This window comes from Hemibagrus wyckioides, linkage group LG09, assembly GCF_019097595.1.
Source record: "Hemibagrus wyckioides isolate EC202008001 linkage group LG09, SWU_Hwy_1.0, whole genome shotgun sequence".
Lineage (NCBI taxonomy): Eukaryota > Metazoa > Chordata > Actinopteri > Siluriformes > Bagridae > Hemibagrus > Hemibagrus wyckioides.
Genome location: NC_080718.1, coordinates 22072599 through 22089533, shown reverse-complemented (window position 1 = coordinate 22089533; position 16935 = coordinate 22072599). Strand labels below are relative to the sequence as shown.

The 16935-nt window shown below is 37.2% G+C and overlaps 2 protein-coding genes across 3 annotated transcripts; both read left to right on the top strand.

The window, feature by feature from the left end:
* The first annotated feature begins 557 nt into the window (after positions 1-557).
* Positions 558-6128, top strand: LOC131359213 (potassium channel subfamily K member 16-like). 2 transcript variants are annotated; one of them, XM_058398873.1, is made up of 5 exons: positions 558-1454; positions 1558-1672; positions 1795-1961; positions 3437-3602; positions 3838-6128. In XM_058398873.1, the coding sequence occupies exons 1-5, from the start codon at positions 1242-1244 to the stop codon at positions 4101-4103; spliced, it is 927 nt and encodes a 308-aa protein (XP_058254856.1). In that variant the 5' UTR covers positions 558-1241; the 3' UTR covers positions 4104-6128. The 2 variants fall into 2 exon arrangements, with proteins under 2 accessions (XP_058254856.1, XP_058254855.1); XM_058398872.1 differs by having other exon boundaries at positions 609-1454; positions 3434-3602; positions 3838-4103.
* Positions 6129-6485: 357 nt separating this feature from the next.
* kcnk17 (potassium channel, subfamily K, member 17) lies at positions 6486-14978 on the top strand. The gene is made up of 5 exons (XM_058398871.1): positions 6486-6719; positions 12709-12823; positions 13020-13186; positions 13318-13486; positions 13608-14978. The coding sequence occupies exons 1-5, from the start codon at positions 6486-6488 to the stop codon at positions 13859-13861; spliced, it is 939 nt and encodes a 312-aa protein (XP_058254854.1). The 3' UTR covers positions 13862-14978.
* Positions 14979-16935: the final 1957 nt, after the last annotated feature.

The following is a 16935-nucleotide window of genomic DNA, read 5'->3' as shown; positions in this document are numbered from 1 at the left end:
AGAACCATCCCTAGCAGAACTGTATCTGTATATAAAATCTTATATTTTTTCATAGAAGAGGGCACAATAAACAATTTAAAAAAATAAAAAATTTTCAGCACAATAAACAATTCAAATGAGTGATGTGTTTTCTAATAATTCATCAAAAATTTAATAACACACTTTTAACAGACGTTATAGAAAATAATACATATTTTAACGGATGGGTCAAGAAGAAGGGTTATACTGTTCTAGGAAAATAATCCACACCATTGTCATATGACCTGGTTTTGTCTGTCGTGTCTTATGCCCTACATAGTATGCTCTATTATTTTTCTTTCAACAATCTTGGTAATATTATAATATTACATTTACATTTTTAGTTATTGCAATATGTTATTTTTTGGGGGAAAAAAAGAATGTTTGAATTTTTTTTACATGAATGCACTATGTATAAAATAGACACAATACAATTCACATAAACATGAAAGATGCTTAAGAATACTGTGTTTATTAATACTTTTTAATTTTAATAATATTAAAACTGATTAATCCCTGTTCACTTCCTGCTTATAAGACTAATATTATCATGAATTTATACCTTTAATAAAGTTAAATAAGTTGTACCTTGTTTATGAGGCCTTAACTTATAGTTATGTTGTATGAAGTGAAGGAATAACACCAGCTGAGAGTGATTAATCTTCCTCCTACTACATTAATGCGCTTGACCAACCCTCAGCTTTCAGATGAAACATTAACCAATGTTCTGCTGACATGGTGGTACTCCTGCGTTTTTAGCAGTGATAAATGAGCTTGTGGGAGACAGCTCCAGGTCCATATTATGGGAATCATGCTCAGTCGTTGTCACAGGAACCACTGACTTACACAAAGCCTGGTCAAACATCCGTTTAAACCTACTGACCAATAAGGAAGACAGAAAACCCCTCGCATGTGGATCCTATACTTTTGCCTCACTTTGGACCTTTTCCGATGAGAGACTGACTTCTCAATTCATGCCGCCATATCGGGGCATTTTAGAGCCAGGGTTTTCTCGTTTATTTCTTATTCTTCTTATTTGTTTTGAACATTATTTTTTGGAGTTTTTTTCCAGCGAAAATGGACAATCCTTTAGCATAATGCTGTCTGACCATTAGATTTATTTTAACCAAGGAGGTTTAAGGGTTAACTGGACAAAATCCTGAGTCTTATCTGATCCTAAGTGGGATCTCTGAGCACTGTGTCTTTCATGCTTGTGGGCATACATGGCTCAGCTCCAGGTCACAGGTGCGAGGTTCAGCTGGACCACTCTGCTGGCCCTGTCTCAGTTTACTTACTTGCTGTTGGGTGCCACCGTTTTCCAATTGCTCGAGAAAGAGGCTGAGAGCCAAAATCGCAACAACTTTCAGTTGGAGAAACTTTACTTTCTGGCTAATTACACCTGCCTGGATGGAGCAGCCTTGGAGAAGTTTGTAAAGGTCTTTATTATAAGTCTAAACGGATGCATGTTTTGTATTCACGTGTTTTGATTGTCCAGATAACTCAATGAAGGTCTTTGGATGACTGTATGTTTTGCTACAGGTGATTTTAGATGCAAGGGAAAGTGGAGTGAACCCTTCAGGAAACAGTACTAATCCAAGTAACTGGGATTTTGGCAGTTCTTTCTTCTTTGCAGGAACAGTTGTCACCACTATAGGCAAGTTAAATGATCATGCCGTGCACCATATGTACCATATATCAACTGGTAAGTTGTTACGAAGTTGGAAAAGTATGCGTATGATTGTGAGAATTAATGTGGATATTGTGCTTCATCCAAAGGCTATGGAAATCTCTCACCCACCACATACCCAGGGCAGGTTTTCTGTGTGTTTTATGCCTTGTGTGGGATCCCCCTTAACCTGGCCTTCCTCAACCAGCTCAGCAAGTGTCTCACCGCTCATCTGGGACGGCTGGAGCACAGGATGATGTCAATGGTGCCTCACAAGGTATTACTGAAAGCTTTTCTAAAATGCTAAAATGTGTCATCATGTGTAGTCACAGGTTATGTGTCCCATTAGAGGAAGCTTTGAAATTTCCACAGAGCTATTCTAGAGAAGTCATTCAGATAAGCTTTGAGGAACCTTTTGTCTATGAATGTAGCTTATAGAGTCTACCTGGTTTTGGTAGAAATTCTAGTTTGAGAGTAATGCAACAGAAATGCAACAGTGGGCAAGGCTTTGGGATATTGCTGAAAATATATCAGAGAAAAGCAAGCCATTTTTTTAAGCTGAGAATAGAGGGGTGAAAAAATTAAGCCATTGCACGAACACAGAGCATATCCAGTACAACAATTTGGAATATCCTGAATAAGAAAGAAACCGCTGATGTACGGAGCAACAGACACCATACAGGTCAGCCAAGGAAAATAGCTGATGACAGAAACATTGTGAGAGCTGTGAGTCAAACCCAAAAACAACAGTCACCAACAGCCTCCACAGGGCAGGGGTGATGGTATCACAATCCAGCATTAAAAGAAGACTTCAAGAGCAGAAATATAGCGATTGTACTACAAGATGTAAACCACTCATCTGCAGGAAGAATCAGGAGGTCAAATTGTAATTCACAAAGAAATACAGGGCCACAAATGGTCTGGAACGACGAGTAACCTCTACCAAAGTGATGAAAAGAGCAAAATATGGAGAAAGAACGGATCTGAACATGATCATTTATCATGCAGCAAGATATTGATCCAAATCACACAAAAACACAACAAGGGATTTTATTATGGAGAAAAAGTGGAAGGTTTTAGACTGGCAAGCATCAGACCTTAACTCAACTGCTCAAGCATTTCAGCTTTTGAAAAAGAGACAAAAAAGGTAGAAGCCTGGAAAATCATTACGAAGGATAAAATCAATAATTTGGTGATGTCGAGCAAGGGATATGCAACCAGATATTATATGTTAATCCAATACGTTTGCTCACCTAATTACTGAGTCTAAACTAAACTAACTAAAATCTGAAACCCTAAACACTTGTCTCATATGCATCTTTTGCAACAAATGCAAAAAAAAATGAATAGGTCTTGTCGTTCCAACAGTTTCAGAGAGGACTGCAGTAAGTAAAAGTCATTTTTTACATAAATATTGGTCAATATATGATATCATGCCCTGGTATCTTGTCCAGTGTGTACTGCGCTTTGTGACCCTAGTCTCCTGGGATAGGCTTCAGGCTGTCCTTGAGCCACTAGTTAAGCCAGTAGGTGTAGAGAATTAAAGGATGAATGGTTATAATATCACTTAGAAACATAAACAGATCCCCATTGTGTAAACAATCTCATATATCTTATCAATTATTTCTTCTTCTGCGAGTGTGTTGTTTTTGATACGCGACTGTCTGATACGCACGTATCAACTTAGTTACATACAATGAAGACTTTAGTATAGGCCTTTCTCAGAGGATGTGGATGTTTTGACTGCAGCAGTGTGTGGAGGTGCTGGCAGTGGCTTTATTCCTGCTCATGGGCAGTCTGCTCTTCCTGATCTTCCCGCCGGTGATCTTCAGCTTCGTGGAGGGCTGGTCATATGGAGAGGGCTTCTACTACACCTTTATAACACTCAGCACTATCGGCTTTGGAGACTACGTGGTCGGTGAGTAACACAGGATCAGTGCTCTAAATATCTGTATCTGTATATGTATTAATACCCGAGGTCTGGAAGCTGGAAGGAGTCTTCTGTCTTTCCTTTTAAAACACGTAATCAGTTTAAAACACAATCTCTTCAATCTGCATTTGGTCGCATCCCTCCACTGAATGTGTGACCAATTTCCTCTTACCTTTAGTCTACTTTAGGTATATGTCTTATGTGGCGTATTATTTTTTACCAGGAAATGGCCAGGACAAGCAAAACGTCTCTGTGTACCGTTGCCTAGCGGCAGTGTGGATCATCTTTGCCCTGGCATGGCTCGCCCTTCTTCTCAACATAGGCGCCAGGATCATGGAGCATTTTCTCGGTCTCAAACAGCCCCCCGTCACTGCAAAAGACGAGCAAAGTTCTTCAGTAAGGAAGCAAGAGGAGGGTCTGAGTACACCAGAGAACCAACCCCAAGAGAAGCAGAAGGAAAAAGGCTTCTTTAAAATCAGAATGGTTTGATCCGTGTGGTTTAAGACTCTCGAGAGCTGTTATTGAGTGTAACATGTACATTTCAACCATCTGGGTTTTTTCAATATCGCCGTACATATAATGTGTACATTATATTCTAGATGTCATACATCACCTGTTGACAATTATGCCATGTTATTGACTTGTAAAAACAAATTCTATCAATTTCGTTCTATTTAATATTTCCAAATCCAAAATAGAAATGACATGGAACAAAATCAACAAAGCCAAAATATTTTTGCTTCATAGATTGTGATTGAAACCACGATCTGTTAAATATAACCAAAATCACAACTAAGGAGTCACCACCAAGTTTAGGGACACAGTGGCTTTGTGGTTATCATATTTTCCACATGTTTGGGGGTTAGAATTTGTCTGAATCTGTGTTTCAGGGGTTTCCTGCTGCAGTCCAAAGAAATGTAGGCTAAGTGCAATCTCTAAATTGTTTATAGTGGGTGTATGAGTGTGTACTGTAATAGACTGGCCCCCAGGGGTCAACGGTGTCCTCTGTTATGTGTCTTGTGTATAGTCCACTGGGAGGAAAATTCAGAAAAAGGAAATGGATTTGTTGGTGTGAATACTTTTTCAGGAGTGGTCTGGCAAACTGACAGTGGTAACACAGTGGTTAAGACAATGGACCACAATTTAGGTTAAGTAGCCTTTATTTGTCACATATACATAACACATGTACATTACAACACAGTGATCTTCACATATCCCGTCCTTGGAGGGTCGAGGTCAGAGTGATGATACAGCACCCCTGGAGCAAAGGGGGTTTGGGGGCCTTGCTCAAGGGCCCAACAGTGGCAGCCTCTGATCACAATCCCAGAGCCTTAACCACATGAGCTACCACCACCCAAATCAGAAGAATGTGATTTCAAACCACTGCCAAGTTGCTCTGAAGTCTAAAGTAATGTAAATGACCTGCGGTGTGGTCTGCATAAGCATAGATGCTAACTGCTCTCTGTACTACATTTGGTTGTCATGCTACTTCCTGTTTTGTGATGGCAAGGAAGAGTTGCTATGGTTAGCAAAAGAGACAAAATATATAAACTCAGACTTTTTAGGACTGGAGCACTGGATTTAGCTTAGCATTGAGGTGAGAGCCTCACACACTTGCACATCTCATGCTAGTCTGCATGGAAAAAATCTGCCTCCATAAAGTGCATAGTGTTGTTGCCAAAGGGAAATAATAAAAATCCGCAAATCTAGTACCTACAATGTTTGCAAACCTAAGAGGGCAAAATTGACATAATGCACAATCAATCCACTGTGAAACCAGTTGAGACCGCAATCAGTGTATGAAACCAAAACTTCAATGAGCCCCTCCTCCAAGAAAACCCAGAATCACATCTGGGAGTGGACTCAAGTGTTTGGGCCAAGTGTGAAAACGCCCTTAAAGTAATTTGTGAGTCAAAGACACCCAAATTGTAGTGTGGATCACAGTTCAGAGTTTTACCAATAGTCATATGACTTCTAAGCACTTGTGTATCTACACAGTCTGCTTGTCAGTAGTGCATTATGCATTTGCATTTATCCTTTGAGTATTCTTGTTGTGCCTTGGCATTTGCATTCTCTTTTTGTTTTTTACGTAGCTCAGGTTACATCCAGAATGAGCATGCATTCAGACAATTATCAAAATGAGTTTAGAAATCTTACTGAACTGCTTTTCATATTCGAAGACCAAAAGTGTGACAATTATTGCTATATTCCCAATTTCAGTGTTTGCGTGTGTGTTTGTGTGTTTCCTTTCCAACAAGTACAGAGTGACCCGATAATTTAAGCGAGGCACTTCGATTCAATTCAATTTTATTTTATTTGTATAGTCTGGTTAACAATGGACATAGCAAAGCAGCTTTATATGATTATATAAATTCAGAATATATATTATAGATTTTACATTTAAATGTATTTCTAATGAGCAAGCCAGAATCAGTGATGGGGGGAAAAATCTCCCCAAGATGATCAGGAAGAAATCTTGAGAGGAACCAGTCCTCATGTGGGTGAAACTGGAAACACTTGAAATGGATAATATTGCCTATTTGCTATGTTGTTCAATTTGGTTGAAAATCTCCACTGTCATGCTTATTATATATTTACATTGATGTTATTAGTAAATCTGAAATTAGCTTGACTGATTACAACTTAATAACTTTTTTAAAGTGTACTAAAAAGCCAGTCTTTACCACTCCCCCTCGTTCCCTGTCTACGTAGCTTGCTAAATCACAGTCAGCCATTATTTGCGTAGTGTGCCTTAAAGGACGTACCTTAATTTGCCTGCCACACAAACATGGGTAAATCCACACCCAAAACCTATGCACTGTGGAATAGCCATAATTTAGTGAACCTAGGAAGTAAGACTCAGGAGCCACAATGGCCTCTATGCGGCCTGGAAAATTTTTCAAACAATCCAATTTTGTCAAATTTTGTTCTCTGCTGTTGCTTGGAGCGGGGTACGTGACATATGTCCTTATTGGAGGGGTCATTTTCTGGAAGCTGGAAGGGGACCAGGTGATGAGTGACATTGCTCAGCTGGAGGTGAAGAAAAAAAGGTTCCTCCAGGTTTATCCATGTCTTGGACAAAGTGGTATGGATGAATTGGCAGATGTAAGTTATAGAATTATTATTATTATTATTACTTATTTATTATTATTATTTTACAAAGATTAACAAAGCAGTACAGCAGCGTTAGCTCATTCAATGTAGGCATAGGCTCAGTCTGTGGGTGTTCATTTTATTTTTCCAGACATATAACAGAGGTGATGACAAGTGATCAGGTCTTGTCTAGTCTGGTCTAGTCTAGATAAGTTATTTTTAAAGCTGGTTAGCAAAATGGTAAATTTGATCAATTGCATTTAAGTATCTCATGAGTTAAGTACCGAAACCCTAAAGGTCTGTATTTATATGATGATGTATATATATGAAAGCATATGTCTTATATTTATATTTATATGCAACATTTAGAATTCTTTGAATCGGTCAGAATTGTGATTTTCACTAGTAGAAAACACAAACATAGAAACGACCATAAACTCTACCACTCCCTGTGCCCAAGTCTGTACTCAAACTTCCATGCAAATGACCAATAGATGCAGCTAGGGTAAAGTTCATATGCTCCACATGTAATGACACAGAACAGATTCAAGATCACAAAACAAAAAATGAACAGATAAACTAATAAATCGATAAAATCCCATGCTCGATGTTAGGTTATAATGCATATCTCATGAGTAATTAAAGTGTTATTAACTATGAAGGACCCATTCATTTGCTTATAACAGCTTGTGACCATAGACCTTCACTTTAATCTACATTTATAGAAAATAATGGATCTAGATTAAAGTGACATGGTTTAGGATTAAAAAATACCAAAGACTGGTCAAATGTGAAAGACACAACCTTAAATAAAAGGAGAAAGTACGGCAGAATAGAAAGAAACACAACACTAAAACCATTCTGATTTATTTATTTATTTTATTTTTATTTTAACATAAATGTACATGCGTAGAAAATGTAGAAACCTACAAAATAATGTATATATGTTTTATAGATTATAATATACATACAATGAATCACCAGCGATCCTTCCTACTATAATATCCTGGTTGCCGTGGCCACAGTTATTCAAGCTGTATCATATTTACATGCTGAATTACATTCTATTTTACATTTCCATACAGCAACATAGTGGTACATATGAGCTGGCATCACGCTACTTTGAATATTGTTGAGTCGTTGCCATCATGCTGTAGATTATATAGAAATGTACATTATTGTGAGTCAATCAGAAATACTAAACTATGATCCATTCTGATTCACAATATTACCTGGTTAATTTTGAATAGTCTTTTTTTTCTTACCAGGTTGTGATGTAAAGCTCTGGCATGCCTTATTAGGAATTCATTCAACTCAACTGGGCTAGATAATGTTTTTTTTTTTTTTAGATAAGATCCTCATGAAAAACTTTGATGATGGCGTGACAAAATTTGAATCTGTTTCATAAGCTTGAGGATTAGTTTGATGTTGGAAGACAGAAAGAATGTTTAGACAGACAGACAGACAGACACAGTTAGTGTTAGAAAGATAGATGACAAATAGAGTGATAGAAGTAGGAAGATTTCTACTCTTCGACTGACTGAGAGATGGATGGAGAGAGTATGTGGAACTGATAGAGAGATAGATAAGGTGAGATTCTGTCACATCTGCATGAACAGAGTGAGAGGGAGAGAAGAGAGGCTTCAGACCGTGTGCACGCAGGTGTGTGTGTGTCTGTGTGTGTGTGAGGGGGAGAGAGAGAGAGAGAGAGAGAGAGAGAGTTTTGACAGTCATATTTCAAAACACACCTGTACTTTCATTTACATTTCCTATAAAAAATTTTCTTAGCCCTTTCACTTTCTTAGAACACTGTGTTATGAACTACTCACCATCTAAAATACAAATGGTTCGATATGTATCCTGACACAAAATGCAACTTCCCTTATGATGTATTTTTATTGTTTAACCTACTGTTAAATACAATGAATATGACATATGATAGATAGATGGATGGATGGATGGATGGATGGATAGATACATACATACATACATACATACATACATACATACATACCCAGACTCAAATACTCATGCTTACCTGTGATATTCTCCTCATGCTTACCTGAAAGTGAACATATTCGGGGTTACCTAACTGGCTAGCTTCTTTAATAGCACATTAAGTCAAGAGGGTAAAGAGGGAAGACGTGTGCTGGGGTGTAGAGGGATATATAGGTACAGAATATGCATGAGGCATACTCCTCATCACACATACTCCTACATTGTTGTATACTTTGTATTGAATCTTGTTGTATAACACTTAAATAGACACGATTCCAAGACGTTTTAAAATTCTACTGGGAAACTATTGCCATTTTTGTGAGACCCCTTTTAATCCATTACATTCAATAAACCAGGCTCTGAAATGAATATAAGAAATAATAATAAGAAGTCTCTATAGAAAGATGAGCTTACTGAAACTATTAAAGTGTATAAACATATAGGTGAGAACACATATTATACAGATTAAAATGTGTTTTATGAACGCTTTCCTTTTTTGACTTACATTTTTTTGGCTTTCAGCTGCTATAAGAGCAAACAAGATCCAACTAGGAGAAACAAGATCCAACTAGGATCATGCATTTTGAACATTTCTTCCTAAACATTAAAAGTAGAGAAATATAGAAATGTAATTTTCCCCCATGCTACATGTAGATTGTACCTCAAATGATTAAATAAATTTTTTTTTTGCCATTCCTACTATAACCATCCATTCAAACAATGGGTGCATTTATCATTTTAATTGTATAGATCACAAAAGCAAAAAAATAATTCCTAGTTAAACCAGTACCAACACCTTGATGTGTTTCTGAATGCATTAGACAGGAGGTGATCACTGCACTACAGATCTGTGACTTCTAGATAGTGTGAGGTTTCCCAAGTACTTTATCCCAAGTTTAATATTAATTTTGAGTCCAACAGTCTTGGATGGTAGCAGGCAAGATTAGCCACTGAAGCAAGAATGAGTTTGTGTGTGAATCTTTAAGGTATCCACGTGGGACCATCCACTACGGCAGAAAACAAGTCACAAATGCAGGAAGTTATAATAAAGCATCAGGATGAATCAGGCAGAGAGGAGCCACAATATTATGCCACATTCATCACCGCAAGCACAACCCAGGAGTGCATGTGAAGCTTGACATAAAGAGACAACCCATTATTAAATATGCTCTAATCATACAACATACAATGGTGCAGTCTGTAAGGTGTGATTGAAATACAAACATGGACTCCAACACGTCTAGCTATTACAGCATAATGAAAGACTGAACAAGATGGTAGCCGTTTAACATTAAAGAAAATCTTAGCCGGTGAAAACGTCTTAAATTTCATTATATGTATCTAGTATCACCTACAATAACTTTAGAATAAACCAAATATAAAATTATTAAACCTACTTCTAGAAAGTTTTACTAGTTAGCTTGAAATTAGTCTTGTTATATTGGCAGATTCAGTAATTTCATCCGTTTTTAATGATTTATTTCCAGAAAGAAGCAAAATGATCTGCTAACAGAATAGGAAAGCAGAAAAATGTGTGTATTCAATGTATATTTGGTTTATTGGAATACTAAGCTATATTCACTTGCTTTTTTTTTTTTGCTGTAATGAAGAATAATAAACCCTAGACATAATAATCTGAGTAGACATGATGTTGTACTGGGAACCAAAGTAGTGTGGATTAGAAAAATCTTTTACTGGAGCTTGTTCATGCACCTACTTGCATGGCATTAAATAGTCCTACCTAGATGTAGCAAAATTAACTCATTTTTATGCATCATGTGATGGCATTATATTTATTAGCTTCACAATGTTTGAGTTTTAAAAAGCATATTAGTAGTAATAGTATCTACATGAGCTTCAAATGAGAGCCAGGAGTCTATAATCATACCACAGTTCTTCACTGCTGCACATAATGGACCTGAAAGGCAGTATCCAGAGATACTTCATAAATCAGAAAGCTTACTTCTAGCTGCTTGTGGTCCTAGAAGAAGTCTTTTCAGAATGAAGTCAGCATCCAGTGTGTGATGTTCATCAGCCATGTTTATGAATAACTGGATCAAGAAGTAAATATATCAGATAAAAGCAGTGGTCCTAGTACAGAACCAGGAGCGGTACAAATCTTTGGTATCTCTGAAATTCAAAAACCTGATAACCATTAGTCAGATAACACATGAGCCGGAATAAAGCAATGTGCTTAAGTGCGAAAAAATCTAATAGACTGTGTAGAAAGCTGTGGGCCTTAATTATACAAGCTGCACTGACATCAAACTATTTACATTCAGCTCATTTGGCTGACAATTTAATCCAAAGTGACTTACAATTGGGACTGGATACAGACTACTGAACAAGATAAAGGTCAAACAGCTAGATGAAGCTAGAATTTAAACTCATGACCTTATGATCAGTATGTCTTAACCACTGCATGTGTAAGTAAAGCAATACACTGAGACAGAACCCTTATTAATAGTCAGAAATTGGCCATTTACTACTTTAACCAATGCTGTTTCTGTATTGAGGTTAGTACTAGTACAGCTGCTGAGCTGCAATATTTTCTATGACCTTAGAGATAAAAGGGGATATTAATATTGACCTGTAGCTTGACATCTGACAAGAATCAAGCGGTCAGGTTGTTATCAGTGGTTTTTAAATGCTGGTGTAAAAGTTAGGTACATACGCAATGCTAAGGGAGGAGTGTAATATTTTTATTGGAGTTTCAATTGCAACCGGGATTTGTTTATGGAAATGTGTAGGCATCAGGTCTAGTAATGTTTGAACTTCTGAACAAGTGAATAAGTAAAATTTATTCCTTGTGTTGGATTGGAGTAAAGGATTATAATAAATGCTGTGTGGATATTTACATTTCTGGCATATGGCAGACACCATTATCCAAAGGGACTTACATTTTATCTCATTTGTTTTTTATACAACTGAGCGTTTAAGGGCCTTGCTAAGTGTCAGCTTGGCGGACCTGGGATTTAAACTCACAACCTTCTGATCAGTAGTCCAACACCTTAACCACTAAGCTACCACATGACATGATGTGATTATATAAGTCTCAACAAAACTGAATATGAAATTGTCTGAAATTAATACTCAATGCTATATTAAAGTATGATGATGATGATTATGATGATATTGATGATGATGATGATGATGATGATGAGAAAGATAACAATAAGTACAAGACTGGGCAAGTATCACTGGGTTCATGGAATTGGCGTGCATGTGAAAAGACCACACAGGTATTCAAATGCACTTTGCAATGCAAATAAGGCAACACAGTAGCTTGCCTAGGTCTTAGAATATGGTGGTTTGAAATCTTAAACAAGCATATTTAACAATGTTTGTATTGTTTTAACAATTGATACGGTCTATCACTTAGTTGTAGCTGTGGGATACATCAGTAACACTAGTGATGTAGAATAATAGGTGCATGTTTCCGGGTCGAATGCAGCTAAAACATGTCCACAGAATACAATCGGTTAGGTAACACAAGAATACACGCAGCATGATGGCAATGTTATGATTTACCAATACAATACCAACACAAAAAAGCAGACAAAGATAAAACACCAATACAGTTGTGTTTCAGTGAGCCAGTAAAATATCGTTAATATAATAATTTTAAGTTGAACTGCTTCTCATCAGTAAGGTTACATCATTTCTTGAAGCAAAAATGATCAGTACTGTGAGTAATAGCTTTAATATGTACCTGTTTTCTGGGGGGACGCAATGGAATATAAATGAATTGTATGAATTAACAATAATATTTCATCAAGTTGGAGCTTTTGTTGACATACAGTGGTGCTTGTGCTGCATTCTAATGTTATGTCTTGATACTGACTGAGGAAAGAAACTGACTGTATTACTGAAATGTGAAATGTTAAAGCAGAGCATTTCTGTAGACCCTTGAAAGTCGGCTATATTGCATTTTTTTTAAATGAATGCATGATAAATCTATATACCGAAGCCTGATATAGTGTTGCTTATGATTGTGTTTCAGTTTATGTTGGATATATCTAAGAATGGGATGAGTCTGAAAAATAACCACACAGCTGGAGGCTTCTGGAAGTTCACCAGCTCAGCAGTGTTTGCTGCTACAGTGGTGACAACTATTGGTAAGACAGTACAATAGGACGCATTTTTGATAATATGACTGTTTTTTCTTTTTGAGGGGATAGATATTAATCATTTGTTGGGTTTAGTATGGCCTTGTCCTTCTATCTTACCTATATAAATATATGTTGTATGATAGCAGTTGAAATGCATTAAAAGTTTTGTGACAGGCTATGGGTACCTTTCTGTTCTACAAAGGCTACGGGAATATCAGTCCTAGTACGACGCCTGGTCAGATGTTTTGTGTGTTCTTTGCCATTATTGGAATCCCACTTAACATGCTGGTCCTCAACCAAGTGGGCAAGTACATGCTGGCCATCGAAAGAAATTTCTGTACCTCGATTGCTAAGAAGACCAACCACCAGGTAAAACTTCATCCATAATATTTAACATCTAGCGTCATGGGACAGTCTAAATATATAAACGTGAACATAATGATTGTTTCAATGTTGAAGATTTCCACGTTTTTGTGATTATGTTTCGTTTCATTTCATAGAAAGTTGTTCTTGTGTCACTCCATTTTGCGTCATTCATTGGCTCAGCGTTCCTCTACATGGTGGTCCCTATGTTTTTTTTCAAAACCTATGAAGGCTGGAGCTACTCACAGGGCATGTACTATTGCTTTATCACACTCAGTACAGTAGGCTTTGGAGATTTTGTCGCAGGTAAGGTTTTAAAACCTTCCACACCCACTTTTACACAAACTACAGAAACTCCACACCCAAGAGCTCTTTTACATATGTGCTTATCCTCATTTTCTTTTTCCCATCATCCCCTGCCTTTCAGATTATAACCCTAACACTGATTACCCTGACTGGTATGGATGCATCTTGGGAGTTTGGATATTTTTTGGCATGGCCTGGCTGGCTTTACTGATCAATCACACTATCGACCTTCTGGGGCACTTAGATGCTTACCTTAGATCGGGGAAAAAGAGTGACAAGCCAAAAAAGTCACAAGACCAGGAGCTACCAGAGACACAGCAGAAAGATTCTGAGAAAGAGAAAACAGATAAAGAGGAAGCTGATGACTGTGAATGATCTGTTCATGCAGGACACTTTGGTTAATGCCAACACCCACTCACACACAAAAAAAGATACAGATCAGATGTACTGTATAAAAGGATGTAAAAATCTCACAGATTCTACGATAAGATAAAATAACATAATATATTAATTACAACAAATGATGTTGTATTGTCCACGTGCTCTTTGTCCAAAAAGATGCCTCATCTAGTTTTTAAAATTTTTTTTATAAACCATGAAGGATCATTCCAGATTTTGTATAGTTTAGTCTAAGCCACTTTTCTGTCTCCCGCTTATTATTACCCACTACATTAACTGTGTTCTTACCACTAACCAACAAATCATCTCTCTCTCTCTCTCTCTCTCTCGCTTTCTCTTTCTCTCTCTCTCTCTCGGCATTGACCGACATATTTCCATAAACTAAATAACGTGTGGTCGGATATGACTTATTCTTGCCTTCCAGTTACAACCGGAATGCCTACAACCATTTGTGGACTACAGTATCTTTTTAAAGGCTGTGTGTGAATGCTCCTTAAAACTCAGTGGATCTTCAGCACCAGTAGCTGGACTGACTGGTGTCCTTTATCACCAAATAGCACCAACATCCACTAGAGGGCATAGTGAAATCAGCTATTCATATATCCCATCTTATATCCCTCCTAAAAATGAAGTTTAAGAGAAAAGCTTATTTATCTTTGTGGCAGTCAGTGTGATATATTAAATGTGAATTTGCTCATTATTTTTATTATGATAATAATAAATTATTTCTAATTTACTTGTATGTTATTATTTTATTAATATATGATACGGTTTATTAAATGGTCTTAAATACAGAGAAATACATGGGCAATAGCAGTAATTTTATAGCGATGACTCACAGTCTCTGAAAAGTGTCCAGTCTCATAAATATCATATAATGTATCGTGTTCAACCATCGAGTCCTGTCTAAACAACCGGGTTGCACAGCACTACTTCGCATATAGCTTCTGGCATGTTTGGATTTTACTTTTTTTTTTTTTTCCTTTAAAACCACACGCTCTGACAAGTCAGTGAAATGAATCACTTTGTCATGGCGTAGGAATGTTTCTTTGACATGTACCTCTTTTGTGAAGAGCAAGTCTTTACAATAAACTACAAACTCCATGTCGAATTGATCCTTCCACTGATTATTTCTTTAACCAGTAAGATGAGCTAAATGTTATTTCACACAGTGATCAACACTGCTTGAGTAGGAAGTTCCACTGCTCACTTCCATCGAAGTCCAGATGGAAATCCACTCCAAAGGCGGGGGATGAGCTGCATATCTGCGTCCACAATTCATCACACTGTAGCATTGCCTGATTAATGCACTCTACATGTACAGTGACACTGAAATGAATTTTTGTACAGACGATCTAAAAGCATAAAACCGTAATTGTTTAACATTTTAATCCATACATCCATGGAGTCCCATACTAATGGTACAAATCTACAGTATCCAGGTGAGATTATCCACTGAATCTCTGGGTGTTTACAGTTTTTAAACCTGATTTTAAAGTGCAATCTTTAGGGTTTCTATCAAGATGAATCAGCTCTTGCATCACATCAGGTAGCAGGAGTGCACATTCGGCTTAAAAGAGAGAGAGAGAGTAGGTTCTTATGTATACAGTATTTTTTATCCTGCAGTCGTTCAAAAGGGTGTGGACACCATGATCATAAAACGCAGCCAAGCATGATATTCAATATAACTTGATATAAGATGGCAATATATCATTGTTTAAATGTTTTTAATCAAGGGGCATTGTTTAAATATTTGTTTCTTGGGAAAACAAAAGGCCTTGCTGACCGTTATTGAAACAATTACATATCAATTCAATGCTATTTGTATATCGCTTTTAACAATGGACATTGTCTCAAAGGCGCTTTACAGAAATATAGAAAATCCTGAATAAAAATGACGAAGTTTAAAATTTATATTTAGCCCTAATGAGCAAGCAAGAGGCAACGTTGGCAAGGAAAAACTTTGAGGAAGAATCCTTCAGAGGAACCAGATTTAAAAAGGGAACCCATCCTCATCTAGGTGAGACCGAAGAGTGATTTGATAATGTCCTTTTTACAACTGTCAACGTGAAGCATCACATTGTCCGACATTTAAGCCTTAAGGTAAGCAAGTGAGTTAGTTCTGTAGAAAGGTGTGCACCAGAGCCGCATTTCCAATTTGTTGTCAGGTCAATACAGACCCTTTTAATTAGAGGCAGCATTATGATACATAATATTATGGGTGCTTTTGTGTAATAGTAATATGTAAATGCTGCATCCGGTATGGACCTTTGCTGCTGTAAGAATGTGAAATACAATATTCCTGAGAATTAGTGCTTATGTAATAAGACTAAGTATAGATGTGCTTGTTGTAGTGCTTTGAGGAGCTTCTCTCATACACACAGACACACACCCACCATCATTTCAGCCTATCAGCAGGTCCTATTCAGGGGGTCAGTACTAACTGTGTTTATTTTTCTCATGTCCTATTTCTTCTGTCTAACCAGTCAGTGAACATAATTCAAACCAACCCCTCTCTCTCTCTCTCTCTGCATATATTGATCCAGAAATGGACTTTCCTCACATATCTCTGCTTATAAAAACAGATCATGCTATAGAAATAAAAAATTAGCTCCTAGTTCTTAAACTTATTATTCGGTAATTTATCATAAAGTGCATTATTCAGTAACTCCAGTGCAACTAACAGGAATGGGGTATCACTACAAGTGTTCCACATACATGAGGTTACAGATGCATTTGATCGGTATGCCATCCCTTCCCCTCTATTTAATTCAGGGTTTTTTCTTTTGTTCAAGATAGTGACCCATAAATATACTTCCAATATGTAACGTCCAGGACAAAACATATGTTAACGGATCCCCAGTTCTCACCACAAATTCCATGACTGTCGCTCCATATTGGCAAGGCCACAAAAAAAGCAAAATACATGAAGCATGATGATTCTCTTATCAGTGATTAAATACTCTGAAACTAGTGCACCACCACAAGGCCACAGTTGACGTGTCTCTTCTTTTGCGTACACATATGCTGTTGAGTGCAAAAGTCCGCTT